This window comes from Argiope bruennichi, chromosome 10 (assembly GCF_947563725.1).
Source record: "Argiope bruennichi chromosome 10, qqArgBrue1.1, whole genome shotgun sequence".
Taxonomy (NCBI): Eukaryota; Metazoa; Arthropoda; class Arachnida; order Araneae; family Araneidae; genus Argiope; species Argiope bruennichi.
The window spans coordinates 20,499,223-20,524,758 of record NC_079160.1 but is presented as its reverse complement, the minus strand read 5'-3'; the positions used below and the strand labels follow the sequence as shown (position 1 = coordinate 20,524,758).

The window sequence follows — 25,536 nt, the reverse complement described above, 5'->3', positions numbered from 1 at the left end:
CAACATTAAGCATTAATTACTATATTTGTAAATAAGTAAATCATTTATAATTGTTGTTGATTTTAGAAGAATATTGTTTATTGTAGTCATTTTCCCCATAATATTTCCAAATAAAATCAATTTTTCATGACAATGGCAGAATGAAAAAAAAAATTCCTAAAAATATTTATGTCAGTTACAATTTATCAAAACGTTACTTTTCTGTTGCCAACATTACATTTTTATAGAATAAATATTTTGGTTTAATATAATACAAAAAATTATTGTCTAAAAAGGATAAATTTTGCTTAAATTTTATTTAAACAATATTCTAATGGGAATAAAAACTCTCTAAAGGACTTATTTCAACGCCCAGAATTATGTTGTTTTTTAATTATCAGATCGAGTAGCTCAAAGTTCAATGATTTGTCCTGCAGAGTTTCAATTGACACGTGCGCACACATTCGTTTCTGTTATTTATTCGTTTTAATGAATGATGATCTAGAGAAAATAATATTTTTAGCTGTCATGAATTATAAGTTTTTTTTAATCACAATCTGTTTCCAGCGAGAAAAGATCACAATCGTTCTAAATCCATAAAAGTCGATACATTACTTTGATGTGTTTGTTTGACAAGCGGGTACAACCATCTCTGATTGAAGAATAATAGTTTAAAAACATCTGTCACACTGCAAAACAATTCAAAAGTTACTGGTAAAACGGTAAGAGATTATTTTTAATCATTCGAAACTGTACATCATAAATAATCTAATAATGATCAAGAGCATTTATTCAATACTTTTTAAAAAATAAGATGAAATTTAAATTGTCATGATTCTTAAAGAAGAAAAATTTCTTCCACAATTTAATTTTTTTTAGAAATTATGTAAGTAGAGGTGAAAATGAAAGGAACACACAGAAATTTGATTTCTAATATTTCTTGTATTCAGATGTCTTTTAATAAGATCTTCTTGATAAAGTACATTTTTCAAATTTAATTACTGATGGAAGTGTTTAAAATAAAAATTTATGCTAAAATTAACGAAATCATTTCTGGAAAATGTCATACTCTTTATTAGCATGCAATATTATGGATCTATTATTCATTGCGATTATTACGAGTTATATCACATTACTGATTTTAATTGTTAAATGATTCTGATATGCAACCTGTGATTCATATGTCTTTACATGTAAATTTTTTTTTTTCCAACAGAAATTATCTTCTATGAGAAATAACCATGTGACATTTTTGTTTCAAATAATTTGCATTCATTATTTTGTATGAAATACTTACTTATGTGATATTCGAATTAACAAATATTGTTCTTCACTTTGAATTCAATCTTCTCAACGTATTAAATCCAATATTAAATGAATGTAAATGTTAAATACAATATATTAAATATAATAAAATTAAATGCTCTCACCGAAATTTTTTCTCTTATACTCTTTAATAAAGTCATTATTTCTCTATATAAAACTATGGATCTCCAGTGATGAATGCCACAGGCAATTAAATTTTTATTTTCAAAGTCTGGTACATGAGAGTAGAGAAGACAAATTATGCATTTTAGATAACTTCTTTTTGGGTCTATTAAATACAAAGTTAAAAAGAACTACCTCTTTATTCGCACATTAAATTTCATTTATTATAATCATGTTATAATACTTAATGCATCCTAATCCGTACAGATCGACAGACAGTCAGCTTTTTAATTAATTTAATTCAAAATTTAATAAGAATCTATAAGTGCTAAAGCTGTGTTCTACATTTCCCTTATATAAGTTATTTTGTTTTTGATTTATTGCGTTTATATACATGCAAAAGTACAGAGCGAGCGACAGACTGTCTACTTCTTATCGGATTTAGTTTAAAATTTGATGCTTTTCTAAAATTAAAACGCAAAATCTGTGTACAAAATTTTGTCCAATAAACTCTAAGCATTTTGTAATTATAGTGCCTCCAGTTCACGGACAGTGAAACTTTCTGTGAAGGGATTTCTTCCCAAATTTATTAGAAATTTGTCAATTTGCTGTTAAGACTATCACAAATCTATCTTAAAGCAGGCTCAAATATCGTATTGACCGATAAATAGACATAATTACAAAACTGTATTCTTCGGAATCGGAAAGTTCTGAAATGTGAAGATTCGTCAAAATATTGAAACCGATTGCAATTGACGATTATAATACTTTCTTTTTGTATACTCTGCATGCAAGAAAGTAAAAGTGACAGTAATTTATCAGTCTCAAAGAAGTCATTCAATACATATTATGGGTACTCTCTAAGTTATACAAAGTAAAGCAAATTCTGGATAATAAAATGCTGTTGATTTATAGGATTAAAGAATACAATCTGCAACATGTAAATAATTTACATGTAATTTGTCAAGTAAATGAAATGTTGTAACTGATAAAAACCGGTTTTTAGGAATTGCAATATTATATCTATAATAGACAGGATCCTAATCATAATATCTAGAAAGAGCAAGATGTTACTCTTTTTAAAGATTTATAGTTACTGTCAGCAAGATATGAAAAGTGTTAAAGCTCACAACATGTGAAAAAATATGCTTCTCTTTTATTGATTTTATGAAAGTCTTTTATTTATTTATTTCGCATCTGAGTTTCCTGATAACTTAAACGAGTTGAGTTTAAAATGCGAAAGATTACGCAGTTTGTTACAGAATATTTTTACAAAAGATAAACTCATCAAGCTGTGTGAATGAATTAATTTGCAATAAATATTTGAATAAATAAATAAGTAAAAAATAAAACTGCATTAGCAGACGATAGAAATTTCAAAAGCTATACTGTAAATATCCTATAGCTATACTGCGATTAATAATCCAAAATAAAACTACATTAGCTGACGATAGATAATGGAAAAACTATACTGTGAAAGCCGACTCCAAAATAAAATTACATTAGCAGACGATAGATATTTCATATCAAAAACTATACTGTGAAAGCCGACTTCAAAATAAAAAAAAGGGATAAATCGCCAATTTGTTGCCTACGCATTTTCAGGCTTCAACAATTTATTGCCTTCAAATTGCTTCAAAAACCTCAAGCCAAAACAATATCATGTTCTCACATGATAAAATAAAGAACATTTGTTTCCTGTCGATCGAAAATAAAGCTTATCAAGCGACTATGTAATGTTAGCCGAAGCCGAATGCAATATATTCTATGACCATATTCGGGAACGAATGAGCTAAGATTTAGAGAAAGCTTTACTTTAAGAAGCTGCTAATCAGTAAAGAGGGTTTTAGAATAGTTGAAAATATTTGTATTTTCTGTTTTTAAAATATAAAAGAAACACTTCATATAGATTGCCAACTTAAAAACTTTTTTGTCTCTTTCACATTTTAATTAGGAAGGTTCAATTTCTATTTTAAAAATGAAGCATATGATCAAAATAGCGAAGTTTCAGATTCAGAATTCAAATAAATCATTATATGGCAATAATTACTCGTAAAAATGTAAAATACGCGATGAAATTCTTTAATTGTAAAAAATATTATTCTAGTAATATTTATTTTGAAATATCAAATTCTTGATAGAAAATTTATCTTCTTAAAATCAGTAGCGGATTTAAATATTTTATGACCCTAGGCCATGCATATTATGAGGTCTTTTTTAAATATGGCTTCCAATTTAACTTCATATTACAGAAATGATAATGATTTATTTTAGGTAAAACTTATTTAATTTCATTTTTTGATTATATAATTATTTTTATTAATCTAATATAACTTTAGACTGCTAGGCATCTGCTTTAAAGAAATTGTTTAGTTTTATAAATATTCTTGTAACTAAGTGAATGTTATCAAAATTAGAGAAATCTACTAATTAAGCTTGATAAAGTTTCAAAATTATTCTAACTTTTCTTATTCATACAATTATTATTTTTTTTATAAATTTAATTTATTTGACAATCAGGAAAATAAATTTTTAAATTAACTTGTCTGCGACTCCCTCTCAGCCTAACTGTCCTAGGAAGCTGCCTAGTCTACCTAGATGAAAATTCGCTGCTAATTAAAATATAAGATGTGGTAATAAAATGATGTTATCAAAAGCTGATAGTAATTGTTAATTAATTTATTTATTAATTGCATGTTTTATATTCAAATATCCAAATGCCATTCGTAACTCATTTACAAAAGATTTACATATGTTATGAATGATTTGTTGTAAATAAAATTGAATCTCCTTGCAGTAAGTTTGAAGATGTTTTGCTAAAAATTCAAAATATGAAAATTTTAATATTAAAAAAAACATATTGCACATTTTTCATAATAAGCCAGAAAATTTAGTAACTTTTTAAACAGTTATCGGCAACCAGTTATTAATAGATTTCCTGCAATTGTATCCTTCATTTCAAATATACCGGATGAGTTTTATCAATTTTGACAAATGAAAGAGTGTACTAGAAGAGTCATGCGGATCATAAAACACTTCAGCAACCCTGTTTTGAATAGAATTATTGTATTAGTTATAGAAGATACAGTAATTCTATTCAAAACCGTGAATAATCCAAATAAAAAAATTTTTTTTGTCAAATCTTCACGCAAAGCAAACACATATTCTGAAAGAAAAGTTTAAATACTTTAAAATGGTATGGATTTAAAGACAAATAATAAGAGCTGAAACTTTGGCGAAATTCAGAATTGAAGTATCGCCAAAATTTTGAATTTTGAATTCTGTAAACACTGTACATGATACAATTTATAAAATCTACCGAAACCTTGTCCGTACCAGATTGTCGAATGAGCCTACCATAAAAGATATAAGTTTTTATTTTTATTTCAGGAGAAATTCCTTTTAATCCTTAAAAATATTTAGCCTTTTCCCTTACAAATATTTAGCATTATTTACATTATTAGCATTATAAAATTTAGCATCATATACAAATTTGAATTAGCAGAAGAAATCCGAGCAAATTATTCTCTATTCTCGAAATTTTGTCAAAAAGTATTTAGCATTATATAATTTTTGATATTTTCACAAATTTGAATTAGTAGTAGAAATCCCAGCAAATTATTCTCTATTCTCGAAATTTTGTCAAAAAGTATTTAGCATTATATAATTTTTGGTACTTTCACAAATTTGAATTAGCAGCAGAAAACCCAGCAAATTATTCTCTTTTCTCGAAATTTTGTCAAAAAGTATTTAGCATTATATAATTTTTGGTATTTTCACAAATTTGAATTAGTAGTAGAAATCCCAGCAAATTATTCTCTATTCTCGAAATTTTGTCAAAAAGTATTTAGCATTATATAATTTTTGGTACTTTCACAAATTTGAATTAGCAGCAGAAAACCCAGCAAATTATTCTCTTTTCTCGAAATTTTGTCAAAAAGTATTTAGCATTATATAATTTTTGGTACTTTCACAAATTTGAATTAGCAGCAGAAAACTCAGCAAATTATTCTCTATTCTCGAAATTTTCTCAAAAAGTATTTAGCATTATATAATTTTTGGTACTTTCACAAATTTGAATTAGCAGCAGAAAACTCAGCAAATTATTCTCTATTCTCGAAATTTTCTCAAAAAGTATTTAGCATTATATAATTTTTGGTACTTTCACAAATTTGAATTAGCAGCAGAAACCCAGCAAATTATTCTCTATTCTCGAAATTTTGTCAAAAAGTATTTAGCATTATATAATTTTTGGTACTTTCACAAATTTGAATTAGCAGCAGAAAACTCAGCAAATTATTCTCTATTCTCGAAATTTTCTCAAAAAGTATTTAGCATTATATAATTTTTGGTACTTTCACAAATTTGAATTAGCAGCAGAAAACTCAGCAAATTATTCTCTATTCTCGAAATTTTCTCAAAAAGTATTTAGCATTATATAATTTTTGGTACTTTCACAAATTTGAATTAGCAGCAGAAACCCAGCAAATTATTCTCTATTCTCGAAATTTTCTCAAAAAGTATTTAGCATTATATAATTTTTGGTACTTTCACAAATTTGAATTAGCAGCAGAAAACTCAGCAAATTATTCTCTATTCTCGAAATTTTCTCAAAAAGTATTTAGCATTATATAATTTTTGGTACTTTCACAAATTTGAATTAGCAGCAGAAAACTCAGCAAATTATTCTCTATTCTCGAAATTTTCTCAAAAAGTATTTAGCATTATATAATTTTTGGTACTTTCACAAATTTGAATTAGCAGCAGAAACCCAGCAAATTATTCTCTATTCTCGAAATTTTGTCAAAAAGTATTTAGCATTATATAATTTTTGGTACTTTCACAAATTTGAATTAGCAGAAGAAAACCCAGCAAATTATTCGCTATTCTCGAAATTTTGTCAAAAAGTATTTAGCATTATATAATTTTTGGTACATTCACAAATTTTAATTAGCAGCAGAAAACCCAGGAAATTATTCTCTATTCTCGAAATTTTGTCAAAAAGTATTTAGCATTATATAATTTTTGGTACTTTCACAAATTTGAATTAGCAGAAGAAAACCCAGCAATTTGAATTAGCAGCAGAAAACGCAGCAAATTATTCTCTATTCTCGAAATTTTGTCAAAAAGTATTTAGCATTATATAATTTTTGGTACTTTCACAAATTTTAATTAGCAGCAGAAAACCCAGAAAATTATTCTCTATTCTCGAAATTTTGTCAAAAAGTATTTAGCATTATATAATTTTTGGTACATTCAAAAATTTTAATTAGCAGCTGAAAACCCAGCAAATTATTCTCTATTCTCGAAATTTTGTCAAAAAGTATTTAGCATTATATAATTCTTGGTATTTTCACAAATTTGAATTAGCAGCAGAAAACCCAGCAAACTATTCTCTATTCTCTAAATTTTTTCAAAAAGTATTTAGCATTATATAATTTTTGGTATTTTCACAAATTTTAATTAGCAGCAGAAAACCCAGCAAACTATTCTCTATTATCGAAATTTTGTCAAAAAGTATTTAGCATTATATAATTTTTGGTACTTTCACAAATTTTAATTAGCAGCAGAAAACCCAGCAAATTATTCTCTATTCTCGAAATTTTGTCAAAAAGTATTTAGCATTATATAATTTTTGGTACTTTCACAAATTTGAATTAGCAGAAGAAAACCCAGCAATTTGAATTAGCAGCAGAAAACCCAGCAAATTAATCTCTATTCTCGAAATTTTGTCAAAAAGTATTTAGCATTATATAATTTTTGGTACATTCACAAATTTTAATTAGCAGCAGAAAACCTAGCAAATTATTCTCTATTCTCGAAATTTTGTCAAAAAGTATTTAGCATTATATAATTTTTGGTACTTTCACAAATTTGAATTAGCAGAAGAAAACCCAGCAATTTGAATTAGCAGCAGAAAACCCAGCAAATTATTCTCTATTCTCGAAATTTTGTCAAAAAGTATTTAGCATTATATAATTTTTGGTACTTTCACAAATTTTAATTAGTAGCAGAAAACCCAGCAAATTATTCTCTATTCTCGGAATTTTGTCAAAAAGTATTTAGCATTATATAATTTTTGGTACTTTCACAAATTTGAATTAGCAGAAGAAAACCCAGCAATTTGAATTAGCAGCAGAAAACCCAGCAAATTATTCTCTATTCTCGAAATTTTGTCAAAAAGTATTTAGCATTATATAATTTTTGGTACTTTCACAAATTTTAATTAGTAGCAGAAAACCCAGCAAATTATTCTCTATTCTCGGAATTTTGTCAAAAAGTATTTAGCATTATATAATTTTTGGTACATTCAAAAATTTTAATTAGCAGCTGAAAACCCAGCAAATTATTCTCTATTCTCGAAATTTTGTCAAAAAGTATTTAGCATTATATAATTTTTAGTATTTTCACAAATTTGAATTAGCAGCAGAAAACCCAGCAAACTATTCTCTATTCTCTAAATTTTGTCAAAAAGTATTTAGCATTATATAATTTTTGGTATTTTCACAAATTTTAATTAGCAGCAGAAAACCCAGCAAACTATTCTCTATTATCGAAATTTTGTCAAAAAATATTTAGCATTATATAATTTTTGGTACTTTCACAAATTTTAATTAGCAGCAGAAAACCCAGCAAATTATTCTCTATTCTCGAAATTTTGTCAAAAAGTATTTAGCATTATATAATTTTTGGTACTTTCACAAATTTGAATTAGCAGAAGAAAACCCAGCAATTTGAATTAGCAGCAGAAAACCCAGCAAATTATTCTCTATTCTCGAAATTTTGTCAAAAAGTATTTAGCATTATATAATATTTGGTACTTTCACAAATTTTAATTGCAGAATTTTAATTTAGAAGCAGAAATCACAGCGCATTCTTCACTGTCCACCAAGCTTTGTCAGAAGATATTTAACATTATGTAATTTTGGTACTTTTACAAATAAGCCGAGTTCACTCACTTCGCATATACATGGAAAACATCGTCTTCTTATCCAATAACAGATATACCTAATACCTTAAGCATAAGAAAACAGAGATAAATCCATGCAGCGTATTTACTTAAAAAAACAGCAGAAGGTTCTTTTGATTTAAGTATCTGGCGATCCTTGACTGTTTGGTTTGAACAGTTTTGCGAGCAAAAGATTGCCGAGGAGGCTTAGTGTTATGAGCGTAAATTTAAATGCAATTCTACTTTTTTGAAATTGTCCGTGATTGGTACAAGGTGTCCAATAATTTTTAAAATGCTATACAATGCAAAGTCGTAGGCCCAAATGGGATATAAATGGATTAAAAAATCGTGATTTCAAGCAGGTAATTCATTTATTTTACTATTTTAACTGTTAAGCTCTGACTGTTAGAGATATCTTACAATGGAAATAATATTTTTCACAATTTGATAAGTTTTTCTTGTACTAAGCAGTTTCGTAGAATTAAATATAACGATTACAATTGTTAAAATAATAGACGCATGATAGTAAGAATTGGAATTTCAGGTATTTGTAAATATCAAACTGAGCTATTTGTTTTCGAACTTTTAAAAATCAAAATGAATGTCTGTAAAATTTAGTGCATTTAAAATATGGCCTTGCGACAGTTAGATTTTTTTTTTGTTAAGATTTAGTTTAGTTAAGGCCTGGTTTTAAATCGGATTTGAAAGTTAATACCGAATAAAAACCATTGAGTATTTGGTTTCGGGGTACATTTGATTTGATTCCATGGGTAAAACATTGCCATATTAAAGCAAAGTGAAATTTTAACAGTGAGTTGGTGGTTAGAATGGCAATTGGTCATGGTAAAATTTTGTGAAATTCAAAATGAAAAATTAATTTTATTCTGTTCTGTTGGAAAATTTAGATTTCATTTGATAAATGAAATTGAATATTAGATTATTATCATATATAGAGAGACTTAAAATAATAACATTAATATAATGCTTCAATAGAAACTGAGAAAAATCGCACAAAATTATTTAAAATATACATAGGCTGGAGTCTTTATTGGAATCAATACATAGTAAAAATAATATTTCGTAATTTTGAAAGTAATAAAATATTTTCTGTCCTAAATTATTTGTATCTAGTGTTATTTATTTATTTAAAAAACTATTTTGTAACAGATACAAGAAATATATATAAAAAAAACATTTTTCATTACTTATTAAGGATACTAGAATAGGAAGGATACTCGGATACTATTTTTTTCAAAAATAACCACTCGCATTAGCTGCTCTTTACTAAGAAGAACTTTTTTTATTTGTGATTTTAGGGATATCTTATTTCTAATATGACAATCACCTACTCATTGGATGTTGCCAATACACGTCTCTGTGGCTTCACAAAACTTTTAGGGAGATGGAAAGGTAGCATTTACAAAATTTTGTGGAAGGAATTCATTGTTTTCCTTACCGGTTATAGTCTACTCAGTTTAACATACAGATTCATTCTTTCAGAACCGCAAAAGAGGTGAGCAACGATTTATTTTATGTTTATATTTAATTCTTGTTATAAATGTTCTTAAAATCTTTCTTGTCAATTTAAATTTATTTCAAAAGTTATCCGAGAAACATTCTGTTACATACAATATTTCTCATTTGTCCCTTATGAAAAAAGACTGTCATGGTTTTATATGAATGCTTATTAAATAGAATTTAAGAATTGATAAAAGTATAAAGTTATGTTATAAAGTACTACATGTGTGTACATGAAACGTCCCAACAGAGTGATATCTTACGATATTAAAGTGCCATTAAACAAGTAACTGTCTAAGTAATTTGTATTATAGCTGTATTCTGTTGTCATACTTGATATTGTTATTTTTAAATTTCACATGTAAATTGTGTATATAGTAAAAAGAGTTATTCTACTTTAGCTTTCATCAATGGAAGAAAATCAATGAATTAAATATTTGATGAAATAAGGAAAACGGGTTGAATCATATATATATAAAGATTTTTTTTTAAAGTTATCAAAATTTAGGAAAAAAAGTGCTCTTTACAACCAAATTATATCCTTAAATAGACAGTATTTTGAATTTTAAAACGACGTAAAAATTTTTGCGCAATATTATTTTTGGTATTTATGGCAGAAAAATATTAAAAATTCACTTGATTTTTATTAATAGGATTCTAATTAAAATATCAAAAAATTGCTCGGAGTTACACATTCTCTTCCTCCAAAATATATTTGTGTCAAGTTTAGTTGATATAGATTTAACGGTCTTGTATGCAAAGCATCAACGCTCATAAGGAAGTGTTTCGAATGCATCAAAACTAGAAAGCTTTTCCCATTTGTGACTTCTTTAATAATGGAAAAATTCTTATCCAATAGTTTGGTGTGGCACGTCTTGTTGACGCCACAAGTGTTGTCTGATACGAAAAAGAACAGAGGACAACTTCTGGCAACAATTCCTCCTAAATAAAGAGTGTAAATTGCATTCAGGTGACAATGTCAGTAATTATGACTTAATCGAATGATAGTACACGATTCCACCACGGACATTTATCAGGAATCCGCCCTTGGGAGAGACCTTTCAGTAATGATCACATGAAAATTTTGTGTATTCGTAATTCCCTCACACAGGAGTGGGTATTTGTCAGTGAATAAATAACACGTGCGAAAGCTTATGAGTATGTTAAAGATGCTACGTTTCAAATTTGATACGTGGTTGACAATCCACAGGTGACAGATCCACTACCTTCTGAACATGATAGGGGTGTATTTCTTCCTGTTTCAGTACTCTTCAGGCTGTTGTAAGAGGAATATAGATGACATTAGTCAGTTCTCCGTGCTGGATTGAAAACACTTGTGCACAGTGTCTTTCTTTACTCTTGACGTAGGCACACTTTTCCCATCATGCAGCTCAAGCCTCTGCTTTCCCACCCGCATTCAGTGATTACCCAATCCAAAAGACGCGATGAAAATGGAAAAAGAGAAAATTAAGGCTGATTGGATATCCAACCTACTAATTCAAGCCATGTAAATTCTGACTATTGTTTCAGATTGACGATCGATTTTGGAGAATCACATAAGGGAATGTTCAGCCTTAATCTAAATGAGCTTTAATTCATGTTATTATTGGTTAATGCTTGATATTCAATGTGTTGTCTTTATTTTTGAAAAAAACTCTTTCAGAAATTTTGAGAATGTCGTACTTTATTTCGAAACATTCATCGACCTGATACCATTGTCTTTTGTTCTTGGCTTCTACGTTTCGCTCGTCATCGGCAGGTGGTGGAGTCAATTCGATGCCATACCATGGCCAGACAGGTCAGTGCGCATTGTCCTATTCTGTCTTTCTCATTATAAATAACATATGACAACCATGTAAAAATGATTGATCTTTCATCGTTAGTTCGTCGCTCTAGTTAATTAAAAGTATAATACTTGAAAAGTCCGATCTTCGAGTATTTCAATTAGCTCAGAAATAATTCAATCGAAGAAGGAACTCGTACTATCTCATATTTAGTAATAAGAAATAAAATTGGCCGATGCATTAGAAGTTGAAATAGCCGCGAAATCCCCAGATACCAAGTTATGATTTTCATTCTCAGGTTGTGCTACATGATTTCGGCCTACGTTCATGGTGCGGATGACAGAAGCCGTATGATCCGCCGCACCCTCGGACGCTACCTGATTCTTCTGCAAGCTATAGCATTCCAGTCAGTGAGCCCCGCTGTCAAGAGGCGATTCCCAACCAGTCAGCATTTCGTGAGTGCAGGTGAGTACATCACATTGAAAGATTATTAATACCTTACCTTGTTTGTCTCTTCTAAGTATTTAATCAGACGGTACTTTATGCTTTGAGGGCAATGTGTTGTATTGATTCCATCTAAAAGCCTTTAAAACTTTTGAAATGTTTAGAGATTTCACATAAATTTTTATATGGAATTATAATAGCTTGGCTTTAGCCAGCAAGTTTAAACCATCTGAAGTGATCGTCGACAGTTTCCTCGCATTCTCCAGAAAAAAATTGATATTATCCCTTCTCCACATAAAAATATTGGACTTTAAGCAAGACTATGAATACTACGAGTGCTCAGAATTTTATTTTTAGTGTCACACATGACCATTTTGAGCTATGTAGTATATTGTGAAGAAAACTGACTACGTGTTTTCGATGTATCTTTTTTAGACCTACTGAACCGAAAATTTGGCACAAAACTAAATTTTCTGTTAACAAGCCAATAAGCCGAATTTCGTTTATCTTAGTCATTGCGTTTTTGATTTATTGTGTTATATACGCTTGGATGTATGGACAGATCGTTGACGGATTGAGTTTAAAATTTGAAACCGATCTTAGATTCTAAAATTAGGAACCAAATTTTATTCTTCCAGTTCTTTACATTTTGAAGTTATCGTGTTTATTTGCATATAGATAGGCAAATAAATACGATGAACAATTTCTTAAGAATGGAATTTGTTGAAAATTTGAAAAAGTCCATTCATTTGATATAGAAACTGCTATCTATTATCAAGAGAACATCGGAACTGGTTTCTTAATCACAATATAGAGTATTATATTATTAAAAAAAGTAATACGTTATTTTAGGAGTTTCAAAGGACAGTGTGTTATTTTAAATGAAATAATGCTGTTGTTTCTAATGTCACTTGTCATAGACCAGTCCACTGACTTTAGAAGTAAGTGAATTTAAGCCAAGGGTGCGTCTCTTGTTTTTAAGTAGCTCCATCTAGGGCCAAGAGTGCGACTTAGCTAAATACACGTCACAACCCTTTTTACGGGGTGGACTTCATTCATGCATTTCATTCACAGATCGTTATTTAGACCTGAATCAGAGAACAATCACCCCTGATCTAGTACCCCTAGTGGTATTACTCTCAACATGGAGGTTTTTGTGACCACGACAGATTTATACGTGCGCCAGCCACCACCACACGCAGAGAGTCTTCGGCCGGCGGGGTTCGAACTTGCTACCCATGGGACGTGAATCCAACGCTCGACCTACCAGACTATACCGGCCCTATTAATGCTGTTTATATAGTGAATGTATTTCCTAAATAGAAATATTATTATATTCATATATTTTTATGTGCAACAATATATATTCTATAAATAATAAGTATAAAATTGTTAAGAACTTATTTTATTAATAGCTTAAAATTTGGGATTTTTTGCGATTAAAGATGTAAGAAGCATGTTTCCCAAAATATATTCTGAAAAGACACCAATTTGCAAAATTATAAGCTTTACTTTTTTGTTTCATAATTATTTTATTAGATGGAAATTTCCGATGGGCCATAAGCCCTCAGATTCCTTATGACAGTTTTGAGAGTGCGCTAAATTAATTTTGTCCAGAAAAATCAAATGACAATTCGCCTCGACAGAAAGCAATCGGATAAACCCGAACGGCCGAAACGCTGCAACAGGAACTATGGTTGAATTTTAAGAGCCATCACCGGCCACGGTACACCCCTTCACCTAAGAGGCACGTGTCGTCATCAGTAGGAAGTAGTTAACCTCACACCATTTCTGCACCATCATGCTTGAAGCTTTCCATACCCGTTTTTGAAGGATCTTTTAGCGTTCAGTTTTCCTGGAAGGATCTTTCAGTGTTCAGAATCGTTTAAAAGAAGAACCATCGAAGGGTTTACAGGAAAATCTGAGTAGGATGTGAAAATAAATATGAAGAGAGTCCTTTATACAATTGTCAGTTTGAGTACATCGAGAGAGGACACAATTCTAAATCAAATGATGCATTTTACTGAACACTAACATTAATAAATTACTAGCAATAAGACATACTTTCGATATTTTAAGACGGACTTTGACAAAATTTGATATTTATCAGAATACTATAGTGTATACTCAGAGAACAGGTAAGTGTAACTATGATTTTATTAGATGCATAGTAATTCATAAAAACAGCGTTTCCAATTATATCAATTATTTACAGATATATAACATTTCCTCTACTAGTATAGTTCAAATCTAAGAAATCAGTTATGAATTTTATTTAATCAAACGAAATTAATTGTTTTTCATAAAAATGCAGTTAAAAATATTTCTTAACGCAGAAGAATTAAGAAGAATCCAACCAAATATATTAAAAAAATTATTCCTTGATGTTCTAACCCAAGTTAGGTCATTGTCATTCACACGTTTTTAAAAATTCAGCGGTTTTTTTTTCTCTAGTACTCATAACGGAGACGGCAAAATTGCCCAAATAAACATAGTAATTATAATTTGATATTCCGATTCCAGGCTTAATGACAAAAGAAGAGCGGACGATTTACGAGAAGCTGGATGCTCCATACGGCAAGTGGTGGTTCCCCGCCCAGTGGTTCGTCGCATTGGCAATGAGAGCCAAGAAAGAAGGAAGAATAAAAGATTCGATCTTGCTGGATGGCCTCTTCAGGGTGAGTGACTCTTCTATAAAAATAAAGATAGCAAAGAAAAATTTGTGAAATATTACATTTGGAATAAAATCACGTCTTAATTTAATAAGGAGATTCAAAATTCAGCATATAAATTCTCAGGAAAGATAGAATGCACAAAAACAAGTCCGAAACACATCAGTAGGTACATATATGGGTCATTCAAATGGAAATGAGACAGACTTTACAAAGAGCATGGTGCGGAAGTTGGTAATATTGGTAGGTTTCTGTATATTAACGACATCTATTGGGAATCAGGAAGGAACAGTATGAATGTTCACTACTATGTAATTTGTCTGTTAAAACCCGTTCCACGTTCTTGAGACAGGCACATTTTGCCCCCTGTCCCCTCAGTTGTGACTTTCCGGGATAATTTGATATCTATTCCTTTTACCGACAGTTTTCCGGGAGCTTCCGATCGTCGTCCACAGACGGGAGTAGTCCTACAATGGGTCAGATGACAGATTTGCGACCATATCCGTAAAGACAATGGACCATCGGAGCGGGGCTTTAGATGTGTTCAAAGAGAGGTCAGCATTGTGGCAATCTGCTATGAGCGAAGATCGAACCTGTTACGCTGGGCTTCGTAGCCGCGTAACATAACCACAAGACAAAAGTGATCACCTCTGTCCAGAGGCTGTTAACGGGCTTATGAAGCTAGCGGCACAGCGTGTCGTATGTGCGTCTAAGATTCCTATGGAAGATGGAAAAGAAGAGCAACTTGTTGACTGATGAATGTCAGAAAATGAGACCCTTTTCCAAATGTAAGCTGTGCAAAGAGAATACAATCTGTCACATATGCTTGTGTGGAATAAAAGCGATTGAACAGAATGTCGACGTCACTGCAGCACCTGCAACTGTATCATGTTGAAGAATATTGTTTCCTGTTACGTTCTGGGGTGGGAGATGAAGCATGATGTTGTCATAATTAGGGTTGCGGGTAGTTGTGGTTAATCCCAATTATCACGATATGTTAGAAAAATAATTTTATTTAATTTTAAACTTAAGAAATCCAACAATTTGTTTTGACTGCGAGCTTCATCGAGGCGAGTGTGCGAACGTTCTAAAGAAAAAGGAGAGAATCGTTGTTTAGTAGCAACGCGCGTGTCAATACCTGGATGATGGGCAGAGCTCCATTTACTAAACACACAGCTTCGACGGAGCAGGTAGTTTACATATGCATATTTATATATGATTTATGATAGGCATTCACTACAATGTCATTATTTTGAGTAGGAGAACAAGTGCTAGAGCTAACAATGGAAGCACATTCTATTTCCTTTATTTTGAAACTCTGAAGAATAACACCAGTGAACGCCGATTTGCTTCGGACGAATTTAATAACACAGCATATATATACAGATGAGCAAACAAATGTATACAGATGGCAGTTAATAAGAGGATTTTGCATGAATTTTGACAGTGAGAACAAGGAACTAATCTACCACCAAATTTGCCAGAAATAAATTCTGCAATTCCAAATAACCAGCTACACAATAAGGGAACGATTTTTAAATTGAACTGATGCTTAATCTCAAGAGTTCACAATTAGATTAATATTTTGTATGGAAATTTCCCTACACTGTCTGATCCTATGTGGTGATACTTTATATTAAATTTCATATTTTTTTATTTGTCTGTTTTATTAAATGAAATGTAAAAATAAAAAGGTAATCAAAGCTATAATAATCCGCATCACCTATATTTGTCCAAGATAAAAGGGAAGGGAAATAGGAAATTAATTAAAACAAGCAATAAATGCATCATATCCAATAAAAAAATATATCTAATATTTGTTCAGGGTCAGCACTTTAAGACCAGGGTTCACATATATTCTTTTACTCCTTGTCTTCTATCGGAATCAAGACAAAATGTTTGAATTTTTTTTAAAGGTTTTGTCTTAAACTTAAGAAAAATTAATAAAAGGCCAGAATATTCACAGAATTTACCACTTTCATTCATTTTGCATTAAAGTTTCATTTTAGTTACGAATATAGTACTTTAATATTAATGCTACAAAGAATATTGCTTAATTTATCGAGATTCCTTAAAAAAATATGCAAAGAAGAAATTTTCAAATGCTAAAATTGCAGTTTCTTCTACAGGAATTGTTATCATATAGAAGTACCTGTGGAACAATGTTAGGTTATGATTGGATAAGCGTTCCTCTGGTTTACACACAGGTAAGATGTCTACATTTCTTTTTTAAAAGAATAGTATTAAATTTAGTATAATGTTAATAATTTAGAAAATATTTTTAAGATATATTAGCCATATATTATTCGATATGAAATATATTTCATGGAAGAAGTAGACAATTTCATATACGACCTAGATAGGAGTAAAAATATCTGCCCTCCATAGGCTAAAAAAAATGTATTTGCATTTCTTGGTAAAAAAAGTACCCCTGTCGGCTTCCTGGCCTAAGGGTGGCGCGTCTCCCCCGTGATCTGGGCGTCCCGGGATCGAGTTCTGGTTAAGACATGGTTGTTCTTTGATTTGTGTTCTATCTGTGAGGTATGTGAGAGCCTCCCTGTAAAAAGGGAGTTGTGCAAGCGAGTGTGTGAGTGTCATCTTCATATGAGCTTCTGTCCTCGGGTGCTCAGGGGTCTTTTCCCTCAGAAGCTACTGCACACCTCTTTCCCTATATATTGCCTTGGTTTGAATTGGTGTTCAATCCAAGGTGGATAAGCAACAACAACAACAACAAAAAGTGCCTCTTATTCACACATACTAATTACATGTGTGAATATAACATAAAAACAGTATGAATAGCCAAGCATAACATAACCAGATACAATGACATGTGAATAAATTTATTGTTTTTTTAAATTAATAAAACATTTTTAAATTGAGCAAAAAGGAAAAATTAATTTCAGCTCGCCTTTTAAGCATCGTTAACACTTTCAATAATACAATTACAGTTACAGCTGAATACTTATTGATACGTAACTCTTTGCTGTGGTTTTTCTAGGTGATGTCCTAGATTCACCTAACGGATAAACCGGTTCTGGGCATCGCGAATGTATTGTTTAGCAGTCGAAAACATGTGTTAACACTAAGTTTACCAAGGGGTCATTTTGACCCCTCTGAGAAAACTTTTTCTTAATTTTCTTCAAGAAAATTATTGCCGTATTTTATGAGAATACTTTAATTAATTTTTACTTACATTTATAACACATATAATCGCAAATATTATCTTTTTCTTCTTTTTAGTTTCAGAGGAATGTATATCGTATACCTACTTTTACCGAAGGGGTTATTTTAACTATCCGAATAAATATTGTTGAGAATACATACATTTATATTTAAATATGTAACGGCTTGATAGGGACGCACATAGATATAGGTATAAATATAAAAATAAGTATGTGTTAATAAAATATGTGTATATAAGAAGCAAGAAGACGAAGCCGAAAGTAAGTCAGATAGAAGCTTTTATAGGTTGTTAGTAAGAATACGCGTGAGTCAAATGGTCTTGAAGATGAATAGATGGTCTTGAAGACTTAGATTAGAAAATAAACACTTTTTTTAATAAATAAATACAGAGGAACTGCCTTTTCACCACACCACACTTCAATAAATATATTGAAAATATAAAGGGTTTTTTTCTATATTGACTTTATAATAGATAGATCAATTTACATTTTCTTCTAATTAAATACCGAAAGGGGCCTTTTTGACTCCTTTATTAGAAATAAGTATATGCCAACTCGTGGTAAACCTATTGTTAAATAAGAAAAAGTAGAAATAGCGACTATAAGACTTTTGTCTATAAAATTGGTGTTCTTTATAGGAAAAAAAAATTCAAAAGACTACTTTTATTTTTTGAAAGTTTTAGAAATTTCACTTCAGATATAGATGGAAATCTCTTCATCATGATATTCATTGATTGCTCCAACATATCTGAATGAGATAATTCGACTAATGTTATATGGACCAGTCTTTTCAATTCCTACAGGTGGTGACACTTGCCACGTACACGTACTCCGTGGGGTTGATGGTTGGGAGGCAATACTTAGATCCAAGCAGAGGAGACGAAAAGCACAGAGTGGATTTTTACATTCCCATCCTTACACTTCTGCAGTTCTTCTTCTATATGGGGTGGCTGAAGGTAAACTATCTTTTATTAAACACGTTTCAATTGCTAAAAACTACCTACTTAGCCAACGAATTTATTTATCCCGCCCAGGGGGGTAAGTGTTGGCCTCGGAACCGAAGGGCTTCAGATTCGAGACCCGATTCCACCGAAGAACCGTCATGTAAGCGGGTCTGGTGCACGCTAAATCCGTTGGAGCAAAACATTCGACAGTTAGTTGGTGCGGAATCTGGAGAGGCGGATGTCTGCTCAGGTGTCGTCCTCTTCAGCTGACCGCGGCACAAATTTACGAGGTCCGTCCCAAAATAGTCCTAGTGTTGCTTTAAAACGGGACATTAATATAACTAAGTTAAACTAAACTAATTAAGTTGTTAAAAGCTAATTCCTTTACCAATGAATTTATTTATTCCTTCCAGGACGTTTATTTTTCATATCAATCTATACAAGAACGCTCAAGTCATCTAAGATGCTTCAGAGTTTCTCCAAATGCTTTTTAACTAATTACTATGCGGCATAATTACAAATCTGAAAAACCTTCTGCATATCGAAGCGCGAATCAGTCACATCAATGCGTGCAAAAGAAATTAATCGCGATTTCACAGTTACCGAATATTACTCCAAATATAGGATGAATAAATTTAGCATTTTTCTTTTTTTAAAGTGTTTTTACAAAAATATTGTAAGACAAAACGATTGCAGAAATTGAATATGAAACTCAGACAAAAGCTCTTTCTTTTCCACTCGCTTTGCATAAATAAAAAGTTTCTTTTCATTACGGAAGTTAAGTATCTGATTTCTTCTGTAGTTAATATTTGATTTATAAGTTGATTAAGAAAATAAACAATTATTTAATGAACTTTTTAAGTATGCCACGTTTTTAAAACGAACTAAAATGTACAAAATAATTTATTCCAGCCCCATACAGTTTTATAATTACATACATATTGATCCGAAAATTTATGATAGTGAATTTACGTCTAAAATACATTGCACCAACACAGTGGTTGAGTAATGAAACTTTTGTTTAAAGAATGGAGGAAATGGATTTCAAAAACTAGTTTTACTTGATAACCAATACATTGACCAAGTTAAATCTGGCCATTAATTAGAAAACTTTAAAGTCGTGCCGGCGTCCTGACCTAGGGACAGCGCATCTTCCCCCTGATCTGGGGGTCCCGGTTTGGACATGGTGGTTCTTCCTGTTCTATCTGTGAGATGCGTGAATGTGCCCTCCTGTAAAAAGGGGTTGTGCAAGCGAATGAGTGATGCGTGAGTAGTCAAGTCGTACATTTGGCCCAAGTTGGGTCTACGATAAAAACAAGAGGCGCTCCCCCTTAGGCTTAAATCGACTGTCTTTGAACAGCGGGTTTGTCTGTGGCAAGTGCCATAAGAAGAAACGACTTTTAAGTCGTTTTCTGACAATGAACAGATGTACCCCAGTTAATCCAAAATGAGTAAATATGAGGAAAGAAAATGAATCAATTTCGGCTTTAAATATTTGAAAGGTAACAAAATCCTTTTTGAAAATGGAAATGAAGTTATTTCATCAAATCAATGAAAGAAAACAAGTTAACCCCACCCATTATTTGAATTGTGTTCTTTTAAATTGAATCTATTGATATCGATGTTTCTGGAATGGCATATGTATTTTTGTTTAATTAAATGTCTTCTTGCTGCATTCTTTGTCATAGGTAGCCGAGCAAATTGTAAATCCTTATGGAGAAGATGATGACGATTTTGAACTGAACTGGTGCTTGGACAGAAATGCTCAGGTAAGAAATAAATGACACTTGCGAAATGGACAACAAATGAATGAACTGTTTTAAATTAAGCTTTTTTTAAAAAACTACATACCAGAAGACAAAGTTTTTATACCAAAACTCACTGTTATAATTCGTATTTCCTCACTTCTTATTGGGTACTAAACCCTCTATTTATTTCAAGCCGCGTAGTATGTGAACGCGGCGCTGCCCAGAGAATCACAGAAGCAATTACCGGTATCGTTTCGAGTTAAAATAGAAGGCTCTGTACTTGTAATTTATATGTGTTTATATACTGCACTGCATGTTTCAAGAATTTATTAGAGAAAAAGTTTCAAATACTGTTCAACTGTTCGCATTTTAACATAAATTCTGTTATGCCTAACTTAAATGCAGGAAACATAGACGAAACATTAACGTAAATCGTAGGCCTAATTCTTAAGAAAAACTTACATTTGACTTAAACTGATTTTATTTTTCACTGATAAATGATACACAGATATGAAAAGATAATTCTAAGATACTTAAAACTTACAGTTTTTAGTTTTTGAAAAATTAAGCCGGATAGTACGAAAGCCAGATTGTCGTGAACCGGATACTGGGGAGTGTACGGTATTTATCGAAAAATAAATTGTTTCATGCGAATTTCTAACAGCAATAAAACTAATTCTCAGATTGTCTATTGGCAATTTAAATATGAAATATTGGGCTTAGAGCTATAACATATGGCAAGCCAATAACTTCGAAATGTTGAAAATATGCCCTTTATAGTAATTTTTTTTAAAGTTTTTATTAAAATTTCAATAACTAAAAATTTAAGCCCAATTTTTAAGGAAATGAAATGATCTGTCTGCCCACAAGTAGATGTATAAAAATGTAATAAAAAGAGTGTCTTGAAGTTTACTGTTATAAATCTGTTTCGTGAGTTCTGATTTGTATAAAGACTTTAAATTCTAGATTGTCATTGTTCCTATATGCTCAAAATATAAGAATGATAAAATTTTGTTTCTCATCCAATGCAAATCTATATCTTTTGGTGAAACGAAATTGAAGGTAGGTTTACACTCGGCCATTTATAAGGCGGCAAGTAAGCAGCGCATGCGTAGAAAGGCTGAAAAATGCTGTTCAGTCGATGGCAAGTAATCGTCCGGACGGGGCAACGAAATGTCGCTGTATTGTATTTTTTTCATACTGTGCATGCATTTGTATAATATAGCGTTTTATTTTTTTGATTGAAAAAATTTATCACTTATCATAAATTAATTTTGTCATTTTTTGCTCTTTGTTCTTTCTGATGCGAGGTTGTGTTTTTTTTTCGTTTTATCTGCCATTTTTTTTCTACAATTTTCCAAATTAGGTATATAGAGATTTTTTTGTTTTACTATGATATTTTTGTTTTTTGTTTTACTATGATTTTTGTGTAAATATCCATCATTTTAATACGATACGCAGTGAAAAAGAAAAATTCAGGAACCCTAAAACGGCAATTTATAGCCAAGCATGGAATGTCTGAATCTATCTTATGAAATTGTGGCAAACATAAATCAGTTATAAGACGGCCATTCGCTGACTTCTGCGCATTCGCTGCCTACTGGTCGTCTTATAATTGGCTGAGTATAAACCCGGCATAATGTAAATTAGATAAAGAAATTCCTCTTAAAACATTTATAACTATGATTTACACCTGTGATTTACATATTTAAAAAAATTAGCTGACCCATTCTCTTCTCTCTCTTAACTGTAGTAAAGAATGTTTATAATTGGGTAGAAGATGTGAATCACAATTGTGAGTCATATGACGTCAGTCGCAATCACCGTGTTCTCCTATATATACCTTAACAGTATAAAGCTGATACTTCCATAAGCTGAAAAATTGAAAAAGAGAACATTTTGGAAATTAAAAAAAAAAATTTTTGCAAGTAAAAAAAAAAAAAAAAAATTCTTATTCTCGTTGATTAGAATTCCAAAAGAAGGAAAATTCTTTTTGCATTTATTCCTTTTGATTAGAATTCAAAAAAAAAGAAAAATTCCTTTAGATTTTATTCTGTTTGATTAGAATTCCGAAAGAATAAAAATTCCTTTTGATTTTATTCTGTTTGATTAGAATTCCAAAAGAAGAATTCCTTTTGATTTTATTCTGTTTGATTAGAATTCCAAAAGATTAAAAATTCATTTTGCCTTTATTAGCTTCTTTATATTTCTATGAAACTGTAATATTGCTTCCTTGTGGAATAAAGCATCATTTTCGAGATTATTCGATTTCTCATCGTACATTCACTGCAAGTATTTTCCTTGAAATCTCCTTAGTATTTCAAGTTTTGCTTTGTTCTAATAAAGAGTATATACTTCATAAAATTTATTACATTTTCCATTGCAGATTGTGTATCTTTTGGTGGATCATTTCCACGCCAAGCATCCGAAATTACAGAAAGACATGTACTGGGATGAGATGTTGCCACAACTCCCTCAGACCAAGATATCTGCCAAAAACATTACCAATCCAATGTTAGGATCTGCATTTCATTTGGAGTAAGTTTGGAATTATTATTTACATTTTGTATTATATCAATAAAAATATTAACCTAAATTATAAGTAAAAAACATTAAACCGTTCACAAGAAGAAAAAAAATGAAAACATTTTTTTTTATTACTTTACTGTGAAATTTCTCTTACAGTAGATTTAAACAAACTATTTTCTTTAGATTCAACCAACATTTATTGTTCGTAATAAACTCACTTTAATTTCCCAAATTTTGCTTTGTAATATAAAAATATAGAGGCCGCCTCAAGCCAGCAATGTACCAGAGCTGAACGCGTAAGTGAAATTAGAAAACGAAAGTAACCGAAGAAAGTGGAATGAAACTAAATACAGAAGAATGAAACCACTTAAACTGGTTGAGGCGGACACTAGCAAATATACTTTGTTGGTTATAGAACTGTCACGTGACAAATGGGAAGAGCAGTCTCTTCTGAACAATAACAAATATGTCAATAATAAATACATGAATTATTTTAGCGTAAATCTTTCTGATATCTCAGGGAATTCGCGCTTTCGTTTAAGTATCAAATTACATGCTGGTGTAATTTAATCCTTTTGCTATTTGGGGGGGGGGTTAGAATATACTATTTCCAATATTTCATTGACTTGACATAATGTATACAATCAAAGAGATTTAAATACTAATTTCCCATTTTTTTGCAAAAAGTCTTGGTTTAATGGACTTAAAATATTTTATGAATAACAATTTTAGTTTTGAAGTAATGTTCGACAATTTGTTTTACTTTTTTAAAGAATCATTACTTTTTTTAATTTATTGGACACTGAATGCTACTTTTTATATTTAGAAGCGATTACACAAAGAATTTTAATCTAAAATGGAAGATTGCACTTACTTTGAAAATTATTTGAATGCGATTACAGAAATTTATGCCTAAGGAACATTTTATACTTCTCCTGTTCACATAATCTGTTTTGAATCTCTTCATAAAAAATGTAATCTGTAATTTTTATGTGTTGGAATAACTTTTTGAAATGTTTAAGTGAATAGATTACAAATTTGCTATGTTACGTTGAAATAATATACTGTGTATGATAGCATTTTAATTTCTTTATAGGATAAATCCAGCCGATGCAGAATTTCTACCCATGGATACTCTGTTAGAAGAAGACAACGAAGGAAATACTTATTCCAATGATTCTGTCAAACAGAGATTTGGAACTCGTTGCAGGCCCTCTTTTCTTATGAATATCTTGAATTCAAGCTTTGGTCAAAACATCCGCCGAAGATCCACACTTAAGACTGAAAGTTCTAAAGATCCCCAAGGCCACAGGAATCCATCTCTTTCCGTGAAAAACGAAAAATGTACCCTACCCAAAGGAAGCACTCCAAGCCAAAGTCGCAAGTCCACCCTCGTAAGGAAATCCAGCTCGACTCAGAGTAGTGCTTCCAGCACATCATTTCATTCCAATAACATCAATCGCCATAAGAACAAGATGTCTGACGTTCTGGAAAGAAAATCCAGTAGCCTCTCAAACGGGAGCATTCCCAAGTGCCAAACCAAGGACTTCGATTTTGTCACAGACACAGAAGAAGGCACTGAAGATGTGACTGCCAGCGTCTACGAGACTATCGATCAAAGTATGGAGGACGAGAGCTTGCCCCCTATCCCAGAAGAAACGTCCAGAGTGGTATCTGCAGTTAATTTGGAGTCTGTACTGGAAGCATCGTTCCCCAAAGAGAAGGACAATGTCCAGAGTTTAGTTGCTGAAGCCAGTAAAGTTCTGGAGGAGTTGAATCGAGTGGTCAATGCTCAAGGTCACAGGAAGGACTGTGAATCGAAGGATTATGAATCGTGCTGTTCACTGGCCAGCGATGATGATTCATTGGATGAAAATGAAACTATGATTGACGAATACGTTGTGCAGGAAGAATCAATCGACAAGGATTCTTTTGTTATAGATATGCAAAGGCCTGGTGGTAATCAGAATGAAAATAGATTACCAGATGATGTATGGTGAAGGATCTCACATAAATCCTTCACCATACATTATCTGGTAATCCATTTTAATTCTGCTTAGTAAAATTTATATCTGAAAATAGTTAACATTTATCTACTGTTAATTGCAAATTCATTGCATTTGAAGGGGAAAAAATGATTTTAAATTTTTGCAGACTCATGTTATTTATATTTTCCATCCACATTATTGATAACAAATGAAAAGTTAAATATGAAAATAAAACTTCTTCAAATTAATTTTATTTGTCTATTAATAAAAGGATCTATTTATAGTGCATATATGGTTTTTATTTTTGTGTTACTTTCATTAATCATTTTAATTAAATCTAATCGTCATTAAGAATATTACATTTTCTCTAA

The 25,536-nt window shown here is 30.9% G+C and overlaps 1 protein-coding gene across 3 annotated transcripts; it reads left to right on the top strand.

Moving 5' to 3' along the window:
* The first annotated feature begins 605 nt into the window (after positions 1–605).
* LOC129987797 (bestrophin-4-like) lies at positions 606–25,347 on the top strand. Of its 3 annotated transcripts, none has more exons than XM_056095736.1 (10): positions 606–701; positions 9,673–9,869; positions 11,538–11,672; positions 11,957–12,123; positions 14,626–14,780; positions 16,904–16,981; positions 18,760–18,912; positions 20,589–20,669; positions 23,035–23,186; positions 24,274–25,347. In XM_056095736.1, exons 2-10 carry the CDS (start codon positions 9,691–9,693, stop codon positions 25,175–25,177), a joined length of 2,004 nt encoding a protein of 667 aa, XP_055951711.1. In that variant the 5' UTR covers positions 606–701; positions 9,673–9,690; the 3' UTR covers positions 25,178–25,347. The 3 variants fall into 3 exon arrangements, with proteins under 3 accessions (XP_055951711.1, XP_055951712.1, XP_055951710.1); XM_056095737.1 differs by lacking the exon at positions 606–701 and adding an exon at positions 8,512–8,718 and having other exon boundaries at positions 11,634–11,672; XM_056095735.1 differs by lacking the exon at positions 606–701 and adding an exon at positions 8,512–8,718.
* The last annotated feature ends 189 nt before the right edge of the window (positions 25,348–25,536 follow it).